Source organism: Ziziphus jujuba, chromosome 11, assembly GCF_031755915.1.
Source record: "Ziziphus jujuba cultivar Dongzao chromosome 11, ASM3175591v1".
NCBI classification, from domain to species: Eukaryota; Viridiplantae; Streptophyta; class Magnoliopsida; order Rosales; family Rhamnaceae; genus Ziziphus; species Ziziphus jujuba.
This window is the reverse complement of record NC_083389.1, coordinates 20251911-20275361: the sequence shown is the minus strand read 5'-3', so window position 1 is coordinate 20275361 and position 23451 is coordinate 20251911. Positions and strand designations below refer to the sequence as shown.

The 23451-nt window shown below is 31.4% G+C and overlaps 1 protein-coding gene across 3 annotated transcripts; it reads left to right on the top strand.

The window, feature by feature from the left end:
- Positions 1–697: 697 nt before the first annotated feature.
- LOC107433036 (cleavage stimulation factor subunit 77) lies at positions 698–21014 on the top strand. Of its 3 annotated transcripts, XM_048465250.2 has the most exons (22): positions 698–1050; positions 1175–1237; positions 1769–1878; positions 3389–3489; positions 5082–5143; positions 5337–5477; positions 5617–5745; positions 6210–6256; positions 7562–7625; positions 9120–9240; positions 9443–9501; positions 9616–9684; positions 10715–10855; positions 11284–11348; positions 12359–12455; positions 14197–14256; positions 16066–16215; positions 18956–19019; positions 19105–19206; positions 19431–19574; positions 19943–20152; positions 20452–21014. In XM_048465250.2, exons 1-22 carry the CDS (start codon positions 946–948, stop codon positions 20613–20615), a joined length of 2268 nt encoding a protein of 755 aa, XP_048321207.2. In that variant the 5' UTR covers positions 698–945; the 3' UTR covers positions 20616–21014. The 3 variants fall into 3 exon arrangements, with proteins under 3 accessions (XP_048321207.2, XP_048321209.2, XP_048321210.2); XM_048465252.2 differs by lacking the exons at positions 698–1050; positions 1175–1237; positions 3389–3489 and having other exon boundaries at positions 1776–1878; XM_048465253.2 differs by lacking the exons at positions 698–1050; positions 1175–1237; positions 1769–1878; positions 3389–3489 and adding an exon at positions 3513–3536.
- The last annotated feature ends 2437 nt before the right edge of the window (positions 21015–23451 follow it).

Genomic DNA, 23451 nt, shown 5'->3' with positions numbered 1-23451 from the left:
CAAACACTATAAAAAAGATTTCAAAAAAATTCTTTTTTAGAAAATTAAATCACAAGAAACTGATTCTTAGGAATCAATTTCTTTTAATATTTTTCTTTTTACTAAATACCCCATTAGTTTAAAAATCTTTTTAAAAATGTTTATAAATTGTAATTTGCCAACAAATTTAATTGGCAAGCAAAGTTGGCCAAGTGCTATGACCATCTTACCTGCACTTATAGCCCCTTCTACCTTTTCAAATTAGAAACTTAGTAATCTCCATAAAAAAATAAAAAATAAAATCCAATTGGATGAGTAATGTACAACAAATTAATTTCACTAGAAATATACAACAAATTAGAATTTAAGAATCTAAATTATAAAATTTTAAACTACAACTTTTCCATGGTGGAAGTTAATAAATGTAATTAATTCTAAATAAAACCTTTAAAACATTTAAGAAAAAATAAAAAGTGCAAATATAAATTAGTAAATTTCATTTGCACATTTTAAAGAGATTAGGTGCTTAGTCTACTTTTCACATCTATACATATAAGTTTGTGAATTCCTCAAATTGAAAATGATTCTGTTTTACACATTTATGCATATAAGTTTGTGAATTCCAGATATTGAAAATGAAAAATTATAATAAATGATTAAAAAAAATAATAATAAAGAAAAAAAAAAAAAAAAAAAACTTGAAAGGAGGCTTATAATTGGTACTTTTCAAATAAACAGGGGTGTTGAGATTTGAAAGAAATGCTGGCAGGAAAATATAGGGTTTTGTTTTCGATTTTCTTTCCCGGACATAGGAAAGATTGGCGATTTTGATAGTAGAAACTAAAAGCTAAAAACGCTTCGGCAACCATTTTCCACTCTTCTTCTTCTTCTTCTTCTTCTATAGCTTCTCGGAGCATAGCATTTTGAATCCAAACAGGAAAAATAAAATAAAATAAAAAGGCATCCATGGAGGATGGTACTGAACCTGAGTCAAAGACATCGGCGAGTAATAAAGACATGGATGATAAATACAATGTTGAGGCCGCCGAAGCTCGAGCAAACGAGGCTCTGGTAACTGCTATATATCCTTGAGCCATCTCTGTTTCTTTTTTTCCACTCTTCGATTGGCTTTTTTCCTCTATTTATTTATTTATTTATTTTTCAATCTCATATTTTGTTCTAACGTCCCATTTAGCGTTTGCCCATTACCGAGGCCGCACCGATATACGAGCACCTTTTGACAGTGTTCCCTACAGCTGTAAGCTCTTTCTATTGCTTTGTTTATTCATATATATATATATATATATACATATTTTGGATGACCATAGTTTGTAGTAAATTATAGACATGGCCGTTTTAATTTTACGTGGTACAGTTTCTGTAGAAAGTACAATTTTGGTTTTGAGTCTTTGTATATGAAATAATTTGCATAACAATATATGGGTTCGTTTTGTTATTTGGTTTTGTCTCTTTGGTGTTACAGAGTTGAGTCTCATATATTTTTTTTTTCTGTTAAGTATTTATTTAATTTAGTGTTGGCAATATCATTGTTATCGCTAAAAAATACTGTTAATATTATATTATTTTGTAGTGATATTTTATTAGATATGCTGTTGATCTTCTGCTTGAGACCATGCAGTATTTTCTACACCACTGAGGGAAAAAAAAAAAAAAAAAGTTTGTTTCTTGGTATAGTACTTTAGGTAGTGCTAGAGCATTGGTTTTAACCCTGGAAAAATTAAAAATGTTCTTGGTATGCACTGATGAAGCGATCACCTCTTTTCCGCAGGCAAAGTATTGGAAGCAGTATGTGGAGGCACACATGGTTGTGAATAATGATGATGCCACTAAACAGATATTTAGCCGGTGTTTATTGAATTGTCTACACATTCCACTTTGGTATGTCATTTTATAGAATTGTGCTTTTAGTTTGATGAGCTATACTAGTTTCATATTGATATAGGTGTAATTTGTATGTAGATATTCATTGCACGGCATGTGTTTGATTTATTTATGTTAATTGCACAATAAGTGTTACAGAATCTATTTTTTTGTTTACCTTTTTGCACAAACTGTCAATTAAAGTAAATGAAGATACAAAGGAGAACTAACAATCCTACCTCACAGCAGTTTACATAGTGCTATAATTGGTAACATTCAGCACTTGATGTTAAAATCCATCCTTCACTTTACAAACGTAAACATTCAAATAACTTAAGCTATACTAAATTTTCCTGTTATCCATAAATATACATGCTGCATCTCTTCAAAAGACAATGGTGTAGAAGCCCAGAATGATGTACAATGCTTAATAGAATTCCACTCAAGTACCAAACCCTTCTCTTTTCCATAAAATTCCTCTTTGTTTTCTTTTTTTTTTTTTTTTGGGGGGGGGGGGGGGGGGTGAAGGGGGGGAGATAAAAATATAACCTTTTATGAAAAGAGAATGAAATTACAACATTTTCAAGAGGATGAGATTTTATAGGCGTTTTTCCATCTTGTTCATAATTGATGATCAGTACTTTTAAAGGTCTTGGGGGTAATGAAAGAGGGAATTATACTTGTAAATGTGTAATGTGGGCTTTATTTTGGACTATATGGCTGGAAATAGTGTGTCAAAAATGCAAGTTTCACAAGACGATTTGTATCTTCTCATATGAAGATTAAGATTACTGTACTTCTCCAGCTTCTAGCTTTGTAGTAATCCTGGTGGCTGAGGGAAATCGTCTCTGTTAGAATTTAGTGGCCATGCCAAATTGTGGTATAAATGAAGAGTGTCAGAAAGAAAGTTTCTTTGTAACTTATCTTGATTCTGTTTTTCTTCTTCTGTTTAAGCATAAAATGATATTTGTTAATAGCTGTCTACAGTATTCTTCTTAGCTTCATATATGCAGTTTGTCAGCTTTGTATTAGCTTAAGTTTTTGGAGTCAATGTTAACTAAAAACAGTATTAGAGCTTTATTAGCTTAACTTGGTATTGGAGCTTAGTCCTCTTTACTTAGTGGGCCTACAAGTTAGGGCTGTGTTAATAAGTTTCTGTTATATTCTATGGTAGCTTGATATACATGGTCCACTTCCTGTCTATTTAAACTTTTTGGACCACTGGTATCTTAACAATATTTCTTACTGAAATGGAAAAAAATGAAGCTGAAATGATTTAAAAAACTTCTTTTTCCCAAAAGCTTAATTAAATAAAATTATGAGTAAAATATTTAATTTTTCTTCATGAGTAGGGCAAAGCTTTCATTTTATAATTTATGGTTTACTTTCTTTTCATTTTTTCCCAGTACTTTTTATGCTAGTGTATTTCCTTCTCCTTCATGCATTGACTTTTTCTCTCTCTGCTTGCCTCCTTCTTACTCCCCCACTGATCATATATGTCTCATTTTTGCTTCTATCTACTTTATAGGCGGTGCTACATTCAATTCATTAGAAAGGTCAATGACAAGAAGGGTGTAGAGGGTCAAGAAGAAACTAAAAAAGCTTTTGATTTTATGCTCAGCTATGTTGGTCTGTCTTATCTCTATGCCTTTGGAATGATTTCTGATGTTTATCCTGTAATGTTCTGTTCTCGATTATTTTTAATTTTATTTGTTGGACATTTAAATAACAAAATTTTCTCTTGTCTGGGAAATTCTGGACAAATTTGGGAGACCTTGGATTAAATGTTATCGGGTAACAAAAGGTACGAAAACACAATTAATCCGAGATCTCCTGAACAAAATTTGTCCAGGATTTCCTGAATGAGAGAATAGCTATTTAATAAGTTTGCAAATAATTATGCTGCTTGTATAGAAGCTTTATTAACTAAAGTGGTATGTGGTTTCATCTAAAGGTTTCTGGGTGCAACCTTTTAATGAGAGGCATGTGATGTTTCAAGGCTAGTTCTAATAACTAAGCCTTAATTTGACACAATCCACGGCTATATGTATTTTTATAATTTTCAGGTTTTCTGTTTATGTGCTACTCTTTTGGCTCTTGGGTCTTACCTTGGGATATTCATGTTTGATTCTTTATAGAATTTTAAGACTTCCCCATTTAGAGTTGCAAGTCTTAATATGATTAAGAGTACTTGAGGCTTATATAAATAATATAGATTCTAAGCTTATATATGTATATACTTTTTCCAATCAATGATAACAAGTTTGAGAATACTTTTTCCAGCGATTTGGTCTTTTGTCTTTGTGAATTTTCTTCTTTTTCTTAAGAGAGATTTTCCTCGCCCATTCCATTTTTTAGGTGCTAGTGTTGTTGAGGCTTGTGTCATATGACTATCACGTAAGTGTACAGCACATTGGGGGACATTGTGCAAAACAAGTACCTAGGCCAATCTGGCATTTTACTACATGATACTTGTATGCGGTATGGCTCTTGAACTGTACCATCTTTGGTAATGAGAAACATAAGTTTTATTGGTTGTAAAGATTGACAAGATTTCAAGATAAATCATTTTGGAAACTCGAACATAGATCACCAAATTAACAAAAGAGAAGTTCAGCTTAATTGAGAAATAATAAGAAAGGGGTTTCATTAAATTTAAGTAGAGGAATCCCACAGTAATGCCAAAAATCTAATTTTATCCCAAAAGAGTAAGTTTTTGAATCCATGTCCAGAACAGCTTCCCAACCAAAAGACCCATAAAGCATCCACTGTGCAAGATCCTTCCTCAACTACTATCCAAAAACCTTTATTCTTACAAAATGACTAACAATTTCAATACTAAGGGATCACCTAAAAATGCCAGTTTTATTTAATAAATCATGCCACAGCTTCAGTCATCTCTAAATAATAAATAAAGGAACACATGGTCTTGCAATTCTCCAGACTTCCTACATGATACCACAAAAAGGAGACACTTTTTTTTGTAGCCTTCATACATACATCTATGAAGCCATGTCCACTCTACAGAAGTAAGGGCTAATAGTGATGAAAGGAACACACTAATTTCTATGATGCTTCAGTGTGAAGCTGTAGTGAGCAGCATATAATTTAATATGCTATTTGTTATAATTTTTAACTGTTATACATCTTGTAAATGTTTAATTATGCTACATGCAATGGGGTTTGATTCTATTAGATCCAATTTTTGAATTTGATTCCAGGAGCGGATATAGCATCTGGGCCTGTTTGGATGGAGTATATCAAGTTTTTAAAGTCATTGCCGGTTTGTTCTAGATCCTTTTTTGTATTCTTATTTTTGTGATAGATGATCTATATGGATTAATTAGCATAAATCATTTAATGCTTCTTTTCATCTTTCTTTTCTTTTTCTTTCTTTCTTTCTTCTTTTTCTTTTTCTTTTTGCCGTTTTGAATTCTTGCATGGTTATTTCTTATTCACATAGTAAGAATTTGCAGGCAATAAACACACAGGAAGAGTCGCTGCGGATGACTGCTGTGCGGAAAGTATACCAAAGAGCTATTGTTACTCCTACCCATCACATTGAACAACTCTGGAGAGAATATGAAAATTTTGAAAATTCTGTCAGCAGACAACTGGTAACTTTTTGGTTCATAATCAACTGTGAGTTTAGCTATTTATGTTCGTGAACTGATGTTCTTATTCCTATTTATTTGTGTGCTGGTGTTTTTATGGTTTGCATTTAAGATAAAAATCTGATGATATCCCATTAAACAGGCAAAAGGGCTTATTTCTGAATATCAACCCAAATTTAACAGTGCTCGGGCTGTCTACAGAGAGCGGAAGAAATATCTTGATGAAATTGATTGGAATATGCTTGCTATACCTCCAACTGGTTCTTACAAGGTAAATTTCTGCATTTTTTAGTTTTGGTGGTGTAATTTGTGATTACCGGCTGTAGTTGTAATTTTTAGTGGCTTCATATCTTATTTGGTTTTTATTATCAAACATGCAATCAAAGTGCATGAGTCATTTGAATTAGGTTATCCAAATGATTTAGAAGATCAAATGCTTCATGGATTAATCTTACATTTTCTGAAGTGGAAATTTCATGCCTATGTCAACTTGTGTTTATAGTAGGGGGGTTTATTGAAATGATTATCACTGGTTCTAGCCATGTTACTGATATTATTTCCTATTGCAGTAGGGATGTTAATATTGGAGGTCCATATAAGATTTATATATCAGCTCCCCCCCCCCCTTTTTTTATTTTTTTATTTTTTTTGGATCAGGAGTATAATTGTATGCATATTTTAGTTTTCATCTATAGCAGTTATGGCGGATCATTATTTCTCTTGTTACACTTGCAGGAAGAAATGCAATGGATGGCATGGAAAAAGTTGTTAGCTTTTGAAAAGTAAGCAGTGTTCATCTCTTTTAGAAGATATGCATTTGCATTGTCTCAGACAGGATTCTTTGTAAATAATGTGTTATGTACGACTATATTTTTTACCACTTCTCTTAACTAAACCTTGGTAATGTAATTTAATTTACTCACCAAAATTTATGTATAACTTAAAATGGGATCCCTTATGGGAATCGTTGTTACAAACAGTAGGGTTAGTAGCACTCCTACCTCACTGAACTATCTTGTGTTTTTCACTTTGGTCCCTGAATTACAAAAATTCTCACATTGCTTCCCTAGACGATATTTAGTGTCAGATTAGTCCAATCATGCAATTTTGGCAAATGAGTTTGACAAAATTAACCATGCATACCTTACTGCTTATACTAACTATTTTATTCTAATTTGCATGACCAATTTGGTGAAATTCATCTAACAAAATTGCATTACTGGGTTAATTTGACAAAATTTCAAAGTTAGGAGGGCAATGGAAGTCTTTTGTCATTTAGAGGGCAAAGTAAAAATACATGATAGTTTGGGAAGATAAGGGGCCAAGTAAAAACACATGATAGTTTGGGAAGATAAAGTGTAAGTAACTCTAAATGGTATTTCTTTAAACATGGCAAACTTTTGCCATTATGATAAGGTTTGTTTGAAAATGTAAAATGTTGAAAACCATTAAAAACTTACGATCATTTTACCACCACAAAGATTAAGTTAAAAAAATTAGCTAGTTAGAGAAAATTGTTGGCTGCTGCTTATGGGTAAGGGTTGTTCTTCTTTAAATGGCGATCTGTTGGATGTTGCTTGGTAATATTCTGGTCTATGAACACTACTCTCTGATCTATTTCGAAAGATTTACCGATACACCTTTAAATTCCAAAGTTTGCTCAAACCTCGTCTTATATTTTAAGATTTAAATAAACTTTCCATTGGCTTTCATTTACACTTTTTGGTGCCCTTTCCCAACATTCAATTTATATGAGGGTTTTTTTAAAATTTTTTTAATTTTTAATTTTATTTTATTTTTATTTTGAAAAGAAAACCTTTTTTTTTTTTTTTTTTTTTTTTGTAATTGAGGATGATGCAATGGTTGTGAAAGAGGCATACATGCAAAGACTGAAAAACAGGAAGGAGGTTAATGTAGGTTACTCAATTTCTATTTGGTGTCTTAGGCAGGACTAACGTTTACAAATAGGCCATGATTGAATAATTAGATTCATATTTAGATATTAATTTTTGGATTGTCATTTTCTGCCATCTGTTCTTAAATTTGCTTGAGTACCTTATTAATTTATGTGTGTCTTTTTGCATTAGAGGGAACCCACAAAGAATAGACAATGTATCGTCCAACAAACGAATAATATTCACGTATGAACAGGTAGAAAAAGATTATCATTTAAGTATTTTTCTTTGTAAGTTTATGTATATGAACTCCGATGCTTGTATTCACTTAAGTGGCTTGTTGTATTGTAAACTCCTCCATTGGTTTTCCTCTGTGGTGTAGTCAATATAACTAGTTGTATACTCAAATATGTTGCTTAAATTTTTTGGTTCAGATTGTGAAAGGAAGTTTCATGATCATTCCTACATTTTGTTTCAAATTAAGTTGTGGCCATCCTTTCAGGAATTGCCTTTTAAAGAATCTAACGGTTTTTCATTTTATCCAAACTTATGTTGGAAGGACATTCTATAAATTGGCACAATGCCAGTTTTCTTTTCTTTTCGCTTATTTGAAATGCTTTTTGATGTTTTGAGGATTCCTCATCCCCCAAAACATGTGTATTAGTATAATTAAAGTTTTGTTTCTTAACCAAAAGAAGAATGTTAATACGTGCTGAAGTTACTGCAGCATATTCTTGCATTCTGATTTGGTCGGTCCTATAACATGTACTCGTGTTAAAAATTTCTATATGCCTTTTTTGTCTTGTCATAGTAAATAAATTATTTAAATCTCCTCCTAACTTTTTGAGATTCACCCACAGTGTTTGTTCAACTATTGGACTTACCATATTCCTTCGATTTTAATTTTTCATTTGAGATCCATGTGGAGCCTTGTATCTAATTTTTGCTTTCATTTGTATACTCCAATGTTCAACCTTTTCTAGTGTCTTCAGTGAAGAAAGTAACACTGACTTGAGTTTCTAGAATAATCTAGCATTTCTGTTGGGCAGCAAGTAAAGCTAGGAACTGATGAAGAAAAGTCTTATGTTTGCAATGTGAAGAACCTAAACATAGTGGAGGAATCTAGAAGCCATGTAAGGTGGCTAAGCAACCGACATTGGCAAGTGTAAATACGAAGCTTTGGCTTCAATATTAGTAGGGCTCGCAAGTAGGCTCGTAGGAGAGTTCTCAGGCTTAGAGTAAGCTCTCGTAGATTAGGGAGTGGGCTCCTAGGAGAAGTAGAGTACTGGTGTGTGAGTATGAGAGTGGTGTCCACAGGAAAAGAGAGAATCAGAGTGGTTTATATGTGGGCCCACTTAGTGAGACCTTGGTGGGTTATTGTGGGTTGTACAAATAGTCTTGGTGCAAGTGTTTATGTGAAGTGTAAAATCGTTAGCTTAATCAAAAGTTAGTTTACCCCAAAATTAAATTCTTTACATGTGAATATTGGAATAAACAGAGTAGTTTTTTTTAAACGTAATTATTATTATTATTATTTCATTTGAAAAATGGAGTTCCTCATTTTATAATATTTTATGTCACAATTTTTCCCATAAGTAGAATCTTTTAGGAACAGTATGCTGTCCAATTCAAGATTGCTCTTGCTTTACCATCATCCAATTATATGTTATTTATGCAATGTCACTGCCTATCAATTTTTATTTATTTATTTATTTTTTCCTTTGGCTCACCGCTTTCTGTTGGTATCCAGTGTTTGATGTACTTATACCATTATCCTGATGTATGGTATGAGTATGCTACATGGCATGCAAAAAGTGGTTCCATAGATGCTGCAATTAAAGTATTTCAGAGAGCTTTGAAGGCTCTTCCTGGTAATTGCTTCTCGTCTTTTATCTAATAGGATTCTTAAGTGGTACATAATTCTCACATGTATTTTGACTATCCTGTAAACTGGTGTTCAGTGTTAGTATACTCTTGGTGTGAGGAAATTCTTACCCTTAGTATTTGGCATGATGTTGCTTATGCTTTTCACCTTGATTGTCTCTCTCATATCTTCTTAACTCTTCCTTTAAGATTCACAGATGTTAAGGTATGCTTATGCAGAGCTGGAGGAATCCCGTGGTGCAATTCAGGTAACAAAGCTTACATCTTGTTTTATTATATTATCTTTCTTGGTTCTAAAGGCTTAGATGTGTTAAGATTAATTTCTTGATTCTTAGGCTTTTAACTATCTTCTTTTCTTGCAGTCTGCAAAGAGAATATATGAGAGCCTTCTAGGGAATGGTGTCAGCACGACATCACTTGCACATATACAAGTAAATACTTGCTGAGATTGATTTTTGCACTTTTCTTTTCCTGTGTATACTGTCTTGAAGTAAAAAATGTTGTCTCGCATGTCTAAAAGTTGATGTGTTAAGAGCCTGATATATAAATATTGATTACCTCCTTCCTCCCCTCCTGGATGCGTATCTGAGTCAACCATGAGTCTGACATAGTTCTAAGCCTCTAAAAGCCTAGATCCGTTGTAAAGAGCTCAGTTTAGAGGTAGAAGATCTGAATTGAAACTGACATAGGAAGGTCTTACTTCAAAAATATAGTTCACTTTTAGAAAGGTATTAAGAGTTGTAAGATTTTTATTCTAGTTCAATAACAGGATCAAGATGTGATGGTGGGAGGGAGTAAATTTGAATTTGAATATTAGGGTGAGTACTGTTGTAAGCTGAAGCATAGTGATAGTGTTATACAGGACAGAAATAGAAATAAGAAGAAATACAAAATTCACTGGGGATCATACATAGGGGCCTTGTCATAGGCATCGACTCAGGAAGATGCATCATATGGTAAAAAGTTAGCTACTCAAGGGGTTGAAATGACTTTTTTCCTTTCACCCTCCAAAACGTTTTAAGGGATCTTTTATAAATTAATTACTTGATTCATCTATGGAAGATCTAATGTCCTTGTGTTCCCTTTCTACTTAATAGGACAAGAAAAGAAAATTATAAGGAAAAAGGGAAATCTTGGTCCAAGGCTATTCGTTGGTAGGAAATAAGATAAAACTATGACATAAAAAGTGAAATTATTACGCACATAAATTTTATAAGGATGATCTTTTCAGCAGAGAGCTAAAAGGTGTGAATTGTGATCAAGATTTCATGAACGTTGCTAATGTTTTATCTTCTTGATTTGTAGATTGAATATATAATGAACATTAGAGACATAATGCTACTATTTTCCCAGAAAATTTTGGATTGAAAGTAGAAATCTAGTGACAAATATCCACAGTTTGTTCATTGAACTTTTGTCCATTCTTTTCAAATAGCCTCATGTGGGTCCTTTGAGCTGCAGTTTATTCGCTTTCTTAGGAGGACTGAAGGAGTTGAAGCAGCTCGGAAGTACTTTCTTGATGCGCGCAAATCCCCAGATTGTACATACCATGTTTATGTTGCCTATGCAATGATGTCCTTTTGCCTTGACAAGGATCCAAAGGTTTTGACTCTTTCAAAACAAATTTAGAATTTAATATTTTGCTTACTACACAGTTCTATATGACAAAATGACATTCCTCATTTGTGGGAATCATAAATTCAGTCAGCTATCTTGATCTCTAAAGTTAAAACAGGAAGCCACTTTAATCCTCTCTATTATTTTTATTTTGTTAATTTAAGTAGGCATTCGTTTTATCACAGTTGCTAATATATATGTTTGAGGATCATGATTATAATAGAATAATAAATGTCATTAATGTTTTTTTGCTACCTTTTGCCCTCATTCAACAGTACAAGATTTGTCTCTTATACTGTGTGCATTCTTCAGAAATGTGATTTGTTCATGAACTAGATGAATATTTGATCATTTTGGCAGTGGAATATATTGTTAAGTCAATCTAAATATGTTCTTGTTTTAAATCCATGCAGATGGCACACAACATTTTCGAAGCTGGATTGAAACGGTTTATGCACGAGCCTGTCTACATTCTTGAGTGGGTTCATCTATTACCTATTTGGGAAATTATCCATATTTAAATGCTTTTTTGATGCATTTTCTAGGAAATATATCTGTGTGGCATGTCATACATGTTCGAATTTCTACTGATAGTTAGATGATCCTATAATGTAAGAGTAGATTCTGTGGGGCACCATTGCTGGGTGTCGAAGCTGGTTGTTCATTTTATATGCAATTATATATAGACCTAATAGAGCTTTCATTTATCTTGTATAATGACAGAAAATTATAGGATATGATGTTAATGGTCCTCTTTTCGGCTCTAGATTTAATCCGTTATAGTTGTCATGGTTAAGCCAAAGTCGAAACCATAACAATCAATTTGCCTTGATTTTATTTTTTGTTTTCTTCTTTTTAATCTTGGAAATTTTTAGGTCTTGGACTTCATTACATGTTTGTGAAACTGAGGCCCAGCATGTGTTCCAATACTATCAGTAGCAACAGAGAGCAGATTTAATGTTGATAGGCACTGCTATAGTTGATTAGAACATAATAATGATATCCAATACTCAGTGACCTTGAACTTGAAACCAGAATATTATCTGCCTGATAGCAATTCGTATTCAGCAAACGTCAAATATAAATATGTATATATATATATATGTATACATATATACAATTTCGCTAAAGTGGGCGAAGTTGCCCATTGAGTGTTGGGCAACACACAGTTTTGCAACATTAGGCAACATATTGCATACATTAGATTTTTGTTCAGCTTCCCACAACATGTTGCATGATGCTGCAGAATTTCAGCTTCCTGCAACATGGTGCATGATGCTGCAGAACAGTGTGTTGCCCACCACTCAGTGGGCAACTTCATAGCATGTTTGTATATTAAATATATTCTTGATAACAGGAGTAAAAGGATTTCTTAATGCTCACGTGGATGTACTGTAGTTGTCTTCTTGAGAGTACATATAGCTTGTTGAAATATCTTAAGTTATTATTATTATTTTTTTTCTTAATATCATGTTGTTGCTATTGCAGATATACAGATTTTTTGATACGTCTGAATGATGATAGGAATATCCGGGCTTTATTTGAGCGGGCACTAAGCTCACTACAACCAGACGAATCGGTTGAGGTAGACACCTATCTTGGATTTAACTGAGTCCTTTTATTTCTGAATGAGTACTCATATTGACAATATAATATATACAACTCCTTGTATATAAGCCAAGAATAGCATGTTCATTTTATGTATCAGCTAACTACTGTAAGAATATGAAATATTAGGTTGTTGTCTGATATTTCAATTTAAATGCCAATGAATGTTTGCATGGTTTTTTTGAATTAGTTTTTGATGATTACTCTGGTGGCTTTATAAGGTTTTAATTATATCATCACTTTCTATTAGTAAATGTGAGGAGTTTTATGTGTGAAGCATGTTAATAAGATTAGTTTTGGATCATTTTGGTGGGGAGGAGAAAGAAAATGCAGTTAATACTTATGGATGTGAAATTTATTGGTGGGGCATCTGCTCCTTTATGACACGTGACAAACATCAAATGGGTGTGATTTAAAGTGTTTTGTTTGGTTTGTTATGGCTTCCACATTTTTAGAATGTCTGCCTCATTTTGAAAACTAGGTTGAAAGAATTTGATGATCTATTTTTTACTTTTCAAATTGATGTAAGGTTGTAGAAGTTTTATGATGTTGCATTATAATTTTGTTCTCCTATGTATCTAGTTATTGTTATCTCCTCTGTGATATATATATATATATGTGTGTATATATGTATATAATAAGCTATAGTAAACAAAAACTTTTACCAAAGAGTTCAGTGAAATTAACAAAAAGGACAAACAGTTATCTGGTTAGCCATTTGGAATATATTGAAAATAAACACCGAATAAAATGTAGAGCACAACCTTAAAAAACAGCCTTCATCATCAGAAGTAGGTGAAAACGTAGCATTAAATATTTGTTTACAAGAAATATAAAATGATACCTCATTAAATCTCTTTCATATATGGAGAAAAATTCTTACACATCACTTTAGAAGGTGATGATGTAGAAGTGAAAAAATGATGTGCTTAATATAATTCCATACCCTCTTCCCCTTCAAAGCTCTTTTATTTTTTTAATTCAAAACCACCAACAGCAAAGCTTTAACAGAATTTTCCATTTAGATAACATTTTGAACTTATCCCTTTTTTTTTTTTTTGTTTTTTTTTTTTGGTGTTGGACTACGCAACACACTTCAGTAGAAATTGTCCATTGTTTTTTGCTCCATATGCATAGTTGAACACACTTTCTAATGAATTTATCTTTAGAATAGTGATGATAATATGGGACATAGATTCATTATTGTTACAAATCAAACACCATTAGAGGTGATACAGCTAAATTAAGTCATATTCTTTTGAGCATGTCATAAGTGGTTAATTTCTATGAGTTGTTATTTAGAAAGCCAAAAATTTGGAGTTAGGGGAAACTAATGATTTCCAAATGAAGGAAACTAGAGAACACACGAGGAAACAAGGAGTGAGAGCAATTATCTTTAACCAAAGCAGAAAAGAATACAAAATCTAGAATAGACTTTACTATAGGAGAGTCGTATAACCTTTTTTCAAATAATTTAAAAGAACTATATGTTAATAAAAGATACTCAAATGTAAATTTCCTTTTCTAGTTGAGGCTTAGCCTCATACGTTATAACACTGTGGTGGCTTTTAAATAACACATTGAAATATGTAACTACGTATTTTTTGACAACTCCCAATGTATTTATGACTGATATGTTTATTTAGCATAGTTCAAATGCCAATTCCAGTACCACTTCGTGCTTAACTGGGTAATGTGTTGATAAACTTTCTTTACAGGTTTGGAAACGGTTCACCCATTTTGAACAAACTTATGGAGATTTGGCTAGCATGTTAAAGGTAAAATTTCCTCTTTTGGGCATGATAGTTATAGTTTGGTTCTTAAAGTCTATCTCCTTGTATGTTACATTTTGTTCTTTAACCTGTTAGAGGTGTTAAATCGGAAAAAAAAAAATGTGTGAACAATAGAATTTTTTTTTTACCTCCAATGATAACTAAATCTTCTATGTATTACTGCTACTAATAACAATAATAATAATCTTAAAGGCAATTAAAATGTGAAATCATTTTCTAGCTTATAGCATGACTTAAATAACGGATTGCTAGTAATGCTTTTCAAGTAAACATTAAACCCTCAGTAGTATGAGATGATAAGATGATTGCTTCTAAAGTTTTAATTGTATTGCAACTGCCATTAAGTGATAGCTTAGAGAGAAGTTAAAAGACTAGAGAAAAATGCAAAAGATTGAGAGAGAGACGAGAGAGTTGAAGAATTGTTTGGAAATTGTTAAGGTTGTTTGTAGCATTTAACACCTGAAACTAGAAAAACGTGGATGATTGTGAGGAAATAGACCTGTGGTCAATACCTTACCAAATATCCCCAACATTCTCTGACATATCCCTGAGATTTTTCCCAATTTTCACATATTCTTCTCAATATTTGCTGATTATAGTAGGGGAAATTCCTCTCCTACCTCCGACTGTCTGTATTGTGTGATGGGAACTTATACAATTCAATTGGAATATCATTAACATTTCTAAATTTGGTATTTTATTTTCTGATGGTGGATACCTTATCATCATTAGACTGTGTAAATTCAGTTATATTAGTAAAGTTAATAATTACCAATATTATTGAACAAATGCGGTGTACGGTATGCTTGAAATTTGCTGAAATGACTATCAAAATAAAAGAATAGTACTTCTTGTTGGATTGTAGATCCTAAAGAACTTATATATTGGCACAAACTCCAAAAATTAGATCTAATGAGTATATCCAAGATTGTTCTATTGGGAGTTTTGTCCGGCATTAGGTGTTTTGCGATTCCTAATTTGGCAGTTGAAAAGATGATTCAGTTTTTTCGTGTTTGGATGGGCATTTGTGTACTCACTGGTTTCATGCTTTGGGGTTTCAGCTTTGTTGGTTGGATTGGATAAGAAGGATTTCAATGGATATATATCTTTAGTTTTTTATGGAAGGAGTAAATTTCTCTAATATGGATGTCTGGTTTGCAAGTGTCTTCCTTTTTCCTTTTTAATTTTTAAATTTTTTTTTTCTTTATTTTTTAAATTTGGATAAGAAACAAAACTTTGTTTAAGGGGGAAAAAAGTAAAAGACAAAATGCAGCTCATAGATAGAGAATGGGAAATCCTTAGAGATGATCAGCAAACCAAAGAAGTACAATAAAACTAAAACTAACAATTGCCTTAATTAGACAGTTTGGAGAGTCTATCAGTCATTTATTTTTGCATTTCCCTCTACCTTGGAATTATAAAGAAGATTTGCCTTTGTTTACCAGTTATGTAAGGTAGAAAGCTCCATGGTTTTTTTTCCATTTGTAAACGGTGCAAAATTCTGTTGCTTCTCCATGCTTTCATGAACGAAGCATGTTAGTCAAATTTAAAGCATTCTTTTATCTAGATCAGAGCTTATCTTTAGTTTCTATATGTTCTTTTTCTACTTCACTTAAGTTACTCTGTATAAACATTTTATTCATAACTTATGAGCTTTAACCTTGTTGGATTCATACAGATTGAGCAAAGAAGGAAAGAAGCACTTCTTAGAAACTTCTTCTTCCCCACTTAAAGCTACTCAGTATAAACCTTTTATTCATAACTTTTGAGCTTTAACCTTGTGGATTCATATAGGTTGAGCAAAGAAGGAAAGAAGCACTTTCTAGAAATGAAGAGGATCCATCAACTTTGGAAGTTTCATTACAAGATGTTGTAGCACGATACAGCTTCATGGATCTTTGGCCATGCTCTACTAAGGATTTGGATCATTTGGCGCGGCATGAGGTACGCTGAGTTTGATCGCTTAATTGAATAATAAAATATATTGAAAGAATGCTATGGCAGTGTAGAAAGTAGGGGGTGTTCATTGGTCGGGTTGGCCATATATTCCCCTCCCCCCCAAACAACAAGTCAACCCTAAGGCCACGTTTGGTATACATAATGAGTATTTATGATAAAATAGGAATATCTATTCATGGGAATTTTTTAAAAAAAGAAAAATTCAAGAGGAATAGTTATTCCTATTTATATGTTTGGTAACAATATTGAATTGGAAACAGGTTTAACCTTCATAAATATATATATATATATATATATATATATATTTCCAAAAATGTTCAAATTTGGTAAAAGTTAATTAAAAGTTTAATTTTGTATTTATTTGTGTTTTTACTATATGATAATCCATTTATGAAAAGAATATTTTTGAAGTTATCCATATTGGAATATAGGAATAGCAATTCTGAGATTTTTTAGAGAAATAGCTTTTTCTTTAAATGAAGGCATATCTATTTCTAAGTTCAAAAATCTACCAAAGGTAGGAAATGCTAACCCAAGAAAAGGTCGGTTTAGGGTTGAATTCAATCAGGTAGTTGACTTCGCTTGCAAAGGATATACAAGAGTATACCTAAGTTGTTTTTATTTTTATCTTTATTTTATTTATTTATTTTATTTTTTCAGATTAAGTAAAACTGAATGATAGACATGCATGAATAGCATTTGTGCAACCACATGCTGATAAGTTATCTTCGAGGGAAAATACCTGATCAGAACTACCTTTACTGCCTTTTCAGTATAGCTTCTAGGAAAATTAAAGAAGTTACGTTGACACCCCAAGTGTTTTATACTCCTTACCAAATTTATTTTCATGTCTAAAAATTACAGATTCATTTTGTATATTGTGTAACAGAACAAAATCTATTGTAAGTAAGGTCATGTTAGATTAGAGATTGCTAGAAATCCACATAATTAAGGTTATGTAGCGTGATGTTGTATAAAGTAAATACTAATAATATTACACATGTTTTTAGTATACAAATTGCCTCTATAATCCAGCTTTTGTATAGTTCTGACGTCCCATAACACTAAAATTAAGAGGACTAGGAAAAATTTTGTATTTGACTATGCATCCTTAATAAATTTGTCTCCACCTTTTTCTATGAAATGTTCTCTTCTAAATCAGCTCTTGAGATCCACTTACGAGAAGGCCCATTCTCTTTTCTTCCTTTTTTTTTTTTTTTTTTTTTTTTTTTTTTTTTTTGGTTGGTTGTTTTTGGCTTAGATCCTTATTTGAACTACTGTTTGCTACCTTTTAATAATACTCACCAACTCTAATTTCAATTTTATTCTTTTTATTTCTAATGTCTGCGGAATCTTCTTTACTCCAATACTTGACCTTACGTTTTGCATCACTTAATTTCTTAGTAAACTATATTCGCACCATCTTTCATTACTATCTTCCTTCCATTGTCAAGTGCCTTTCTAGACCTTGGATGTTGAGCCTACATCTTCTAAAATCAGAGCGATTTCCTTTTATAGGTACAAGACATGTAATAACCATCATTTAATTTTAAATATAAGATTTTGTGCTCTACTACCTCCATCCGTGTTCTGCCATAACATTTCTTCTCAAAGCTCAATACAACTTTCATTTTGACCTTACTTTCTCCTTCAAACATACCTTCTTAATCGCTCTTCACAGCCTGTAATAATACGTTATATTTGGAATTGATAGGGTCCTTAATTCTTTACATCACTCAATCAACATCTCTGTCTTACTTCCCGAAGAATATTCTGCGCCCCCGAAAGGTTCACAAGTCGTGGTTTCTCTTCACCGTAACTTCACCCACCATCATCCAATACTTTATCTCTTGAAGCACCTCTGAGGAGTAGTTTTGCTTTTGCTTCAAAGATGTATACACCATATTTATCTTTCCAATGAATATTAGAAAAACGTTTTCTAATTCCATTCTGTTTTAATAAAATATTATATGTTTCTTATTATATATATATATATATATACGATAATCTAAATCTGAAATAAAGTAAGTGATGGTTTTCCACATTGACTTGCTTGGGTAAAGAATTAAACCATTCTCTGAAGAAAAAAAAAATTGTCTATTTTGAACTTTATGAAGAGCATAATTCTTAACTACTTAAGGCTGGCCAATGGATCTGTGATATCATTTATAGACTCATCTTCTTGTGTTTGTGTAAATTATTTGAAGGGAAAAGAAAACAAGTAAATTTTTGCATTTTGGAACCTCCATTTTACTAGGTTTCAGTGTCTTTTAAAATGAATAAAATTGTCTATTTGGGATATGGGAGTTCTGCCTAGCTATGTAACAGATGCACATGTTTGTGTATGTTCAAGTCAAGGAGGTGAGGTAGGGCAAAAACAACAAGGACAAAAGTGTTGAGAAAGCATATTATTTTTGTGTTATCGAAGTATGATACTTTTATAGGCTTGAGTGGCTGGTAGAGTTCGACTTCATGTTTCAGGACCCTTAACAGTTTAAAGGACTGATGTGTCTGACTATAAATAATTTTGGAAAGTGGCTTAATTGAAATGTAAAGTTTCTTTTATAGAATTTTGTTTTGCAAATTAAATATCGATGAAAAATATACACACTTATTTTTAGTGTCTGTAATATTCTAGATGGCTGGTTGCTAATGTATACTTTTGTATTTGATTTCATTGTTGAAGCACAAGTATAATACTTGAACTGTCTTTCCACTCTTTCAGTGGCTTACTAAAAATACGGACAAGAAAGTGAAGTCAGCTATTTCCAATGGATCTGGATTTATAGGTGCTGTTACCTTGTCTAGCATTATATAAGGGATCTTTGGTATTGTTTTGTTGTTGATTGCTAAGATCTGCATTTTGTGTTGCAGACAAGGGCACAACGGGTTTAGTAAGCAATGCAACTGGGTCTACAAAGGTTATTTATCCAGATACTGCTCAAATGGTGATCTATGATCCTAGGCAAAAGCCTGGTGTGCAGTCCTTTCCTTGAAATTATTTCCTTAGTTCTTAAATGTCAATTTACCTCTGTTAAACTGAAAGGCAAAAGTGCATGATGCTATGTTGAATGGTTTCTTGGTAAATCAAATACATATTTTGGTCATTTTAGTCTCTTCAAAACATGTTCAGGAATATTGTTATTATATTACGTTGCTTATTGTCAATTGCTCGTCTTATGTTTTTTTGAGCACGACAGTACCTGCAGTTCCTGCTGGTTTAAGCACCTTGTCAAATCCCGTTGCTGCAGTGAGTGGTCAAACAACAAAGGCATTTGATGAAATATTAAAAGCAACACCACCTGCTTTGCTAGCCTTCTTAGCAAATTTGCCTGCTATTGAGGGTAATGTTCAAGATTTTCATTCTTAGTACAACCAATTTCTAAAAATTTTTATTTATGATATCAGTAAGAACTTAAGATGACAGTTTTCTTTTCAGTCTATCTCAATAAGAATTAGATTAAATAACCAAAACTATGCAACGCATCCTGATTTCCAAAATTTTTGGGCGTCTTTCTACATATAGTTAATAGAGAAGAAAACTAATGTGTCCGAGTCGTCTTCTGTAGCATGAATATTGGTTTCCATTGTTTGTCATCAAACGATGGGAATGTAATTTTAAATTTGTGGTATCAGTCAACAGAATTGTCATTTTACATGACAATTAGTCACTTGTGCTGCAGTCGAATGAAATTTTGTTCTCATTTTCCAGGTCCAACACCAGATGTGGATGTTGTATTGTCCATTTGTCTGCAGAGTGACATACCAATAGCGCAACCCGGAAAGTCTGGTTCAGCCACAACAAAATTGCCATCTGGGCCTGGTCCTAGTACAAGTGACCTCTCTGGTTCAAGCAGATCTCATCCTCTCCTGAGTGGTTCATCTTTCAAGCCTACTAGGGGAAAAAGGAAAGAAATAGATAGTATGTTTTTCCTATCACTCTTTCTAAAGTTTGTTTATTTCACTCCAGTTCCTAAGTTTCCATTGTTGTTAGTATTTATCAGATATAATGACTCAATTGTCATTATATTATACTTTCTGAACATGTAGGCTAGATTCACCTACCAATAATTTTGATAATATGCTAAACACCCAATATGTGAGCATTATTTTGTTTTTGTTGAACAATATACTGCTGGAGTTGAGATACCGTTGTGTTTCTTTTAATTGTGGGAAAAATACTGAATGTTTATATTAAGTTGGGATTTATATTGATGATAGGGCAAGATGACGATGAGACTACGACGGTTCAGAGCCAACCATTGCCAAGAGATGCTTTCAGGATACGGCAGTACCAGAAAGCAGCTAGAGGTAGCGCTTCACAAACAGGATCAGCATCATATGGAAGTGCAATTTCCGGAGATCTATCTGGTAGCACTGGCTAATTTTACATATGTATTTTGGTGTTCCCACAAGCACGCCTAGTTCCTTTTGGCTATGTTCATGTTCTAACAATTTAGGCCATTGTTTTGCTCTCTGCAGACAACTTGGTAGAGTTTCTTCTGAATGTGAAATTCATGTTATGTCCCATCATATATATGTATGCATTATGTATGCCTTTTAACTCCCAAAAACATTTGGGGAAATAGTGGTGATATTATCACTTGTATATATGTGGGGATAATGAGGCTACACATGTTCTCTGAAACTTGGTGTCGAATAATTGAAGCGAGAGTTTTAAAAGTGCATAGTCCTAATTAGAATCCAGATCCAACATGTAATATATAAGGATACAAACCATTATTTTTGGTAACAATGATTTTGAGCGGTATCCCTTTTATTTATTTTGGTTGATCCAAACATTAGGGACTTTGATTATAGATGAATGAAACTCATCGCAAATCAGAAATGAAAAAGAAAACAAGAAAAGTAGTCATGGGGAAATAAAAATGGTAAATAGAAAGAGGGATAGATGGAAAATGGTAAAATGGCTTTACAGCGTGCGTGATTAAATTTGTTGAAAACAAGAGACAGAAACAGGTTAAATTTGTTAAGGAAAAATTAAATTAACCATTTAAATCCCATGTGATTAATGTTAAATTTGATAATTTTAATTTTGTATGTGCCGTAAAACTTTTTTTAAAATAGTACTCTATAATGGAATAATTTCTATTTAGTTTATTAAAAATTGTGGTTTCAATTTCAGTAGTTATTAATAAGATTTAATAATTATTGCAAAAGATATATGATACGTTATATTTCCATTAAAAAATACTTATACAAAATTATTTGTAATGTTAATTTATTCTTTAAAGTCGTTCCAATATCTATGATTTTATGGATATATAATAATTTGTTATAATGAATACCTTTTTGTTAAATCAAAAGTATTTTTAGCTAGTCAAAATTATATTTAAATATTAACTTAAATTATTTGTAGGTCATTTCCTAATAAAAAAAGGGATTTTTCCCCCAAAAAAAAAAAAAAAAGAAAGAAAGAAAGGAAAAGAAAAAGAAACAGCTTGTTTTCATTTAAACTTTGAAACTTGTTTTACGGAATTTAGGGCGAAAAAAGCAACTTGATATTCAAAAGGATCATTTTTTCTATATTAGGTTTTTAGTTTAAAAATTAAAATATATATATATATATAATTAATATATATATATATATATATATATATATATAATTTAGCAAATTAACTGTGGATCTTACAGTGATCATTATCAATAGCAACAATTGGCAAAACTCAATTCTTTAAATTACAACACACCAACTTTTCAGTTGTATTAAAGCAGCAGATTTCAGATAAGAATATTTAATTGATTAGGAAGATAATGATCTATAAGAGTAGATTTTATATTAATTTTCAGCATTTTCTGAATTTTGGTAACAACATTTAGGCTCAGAATTTTCAATATATGTTATGCGTGGTTGGTTAATTATGGTTTTCAACATATATAGTCAAATGTAACATTATGAGTATCATTTCTTTCTTATTTAAAAAATAAATAAATAAAATGAAAGGATTGGATTTCATTTTCTTTTTTATATTAGATTGTCATTTTTTTTAATACAATTATTATTATTCGTTATTTTTAAGTATTGTCATTCTATATTTACAAATTTATATTTTATTTTGCCTAAGATTAATGTACAAACCTTTTCATGTATGAGTTGAACAATACTTTTCATTTTCCATATGTTATTTATCTCTTACATACATTCTATGTAGAAATTTAATTAATGGAAAAATAGTGAGATTGTATAAATAATCATATTTAATCTTTTTTTTGGTGAATATGTTATATTTAATCTTGACGTGATATAGTGGCATTATATATAAATCAACAGAGTACTTAAGAACCATCTCCTCCTATCAATCTCTGTTATATATATCTATATATATATGTATGATTTATAATTTATTTAGCCACATAATCCCAATATATTATTAACATGTACTGACATGTCAAAATTTAATATTAATAATTTAAAGTAAAAGTTTAATTGAACAAGTGACAACAGTTAACATATTTTATAATTCTTTTATTTAATGATGCTAACTATGTTAACATATCAACATTATATATACAGTTTTATTTGAGCAGCAATATATATAAATGTCCAGTTTTTGTTCTGTTGGATTATATTGCTAACTTTATGATAAAAAATAACAATGTGGAACAATATTTTGTTTTGTTTTGTTTTTATTTATTTATAATTATTATTATTATTATTTTGAATGATGTATGTACAAGATGAAACAAGTTGAAAGAAAAAATACATATAAAATTTATATATCTAAATATATATATATATATATATATATATATGTATATTAGAAGTTCTAGTTGCATTATTAAACAAACTCTATACAGTTTTATTATAAATTTGTATTTTTATCCCATTTAAAATTACTATTAAAAATATTTACTAATTAAATATATTTGTATTCATAAGTATAAGATTTAACATTTTAAATACGCTCAGAAATATATGATTGAATATTTTAAATATATTTAGAAGAATAAACTTAAATGTTTTTAGATATGAGTATCTCATATGTGTTTAAAAGTATATGATTGAATATTTCAAATGTATTCAAAAGTATTTGACTAAATGTCTTCATATACAAACATATCAAATATGTTTAGAAGTATGTAACTGAACATCTCATATGTGTTTGCAAGTATATGATCGAATATTTTTAGATACGTCTATAATTTTAAGATCGAACACTCTAACAAGTGCATTTTTCCATTGTGCAAATGTGTTCCAAC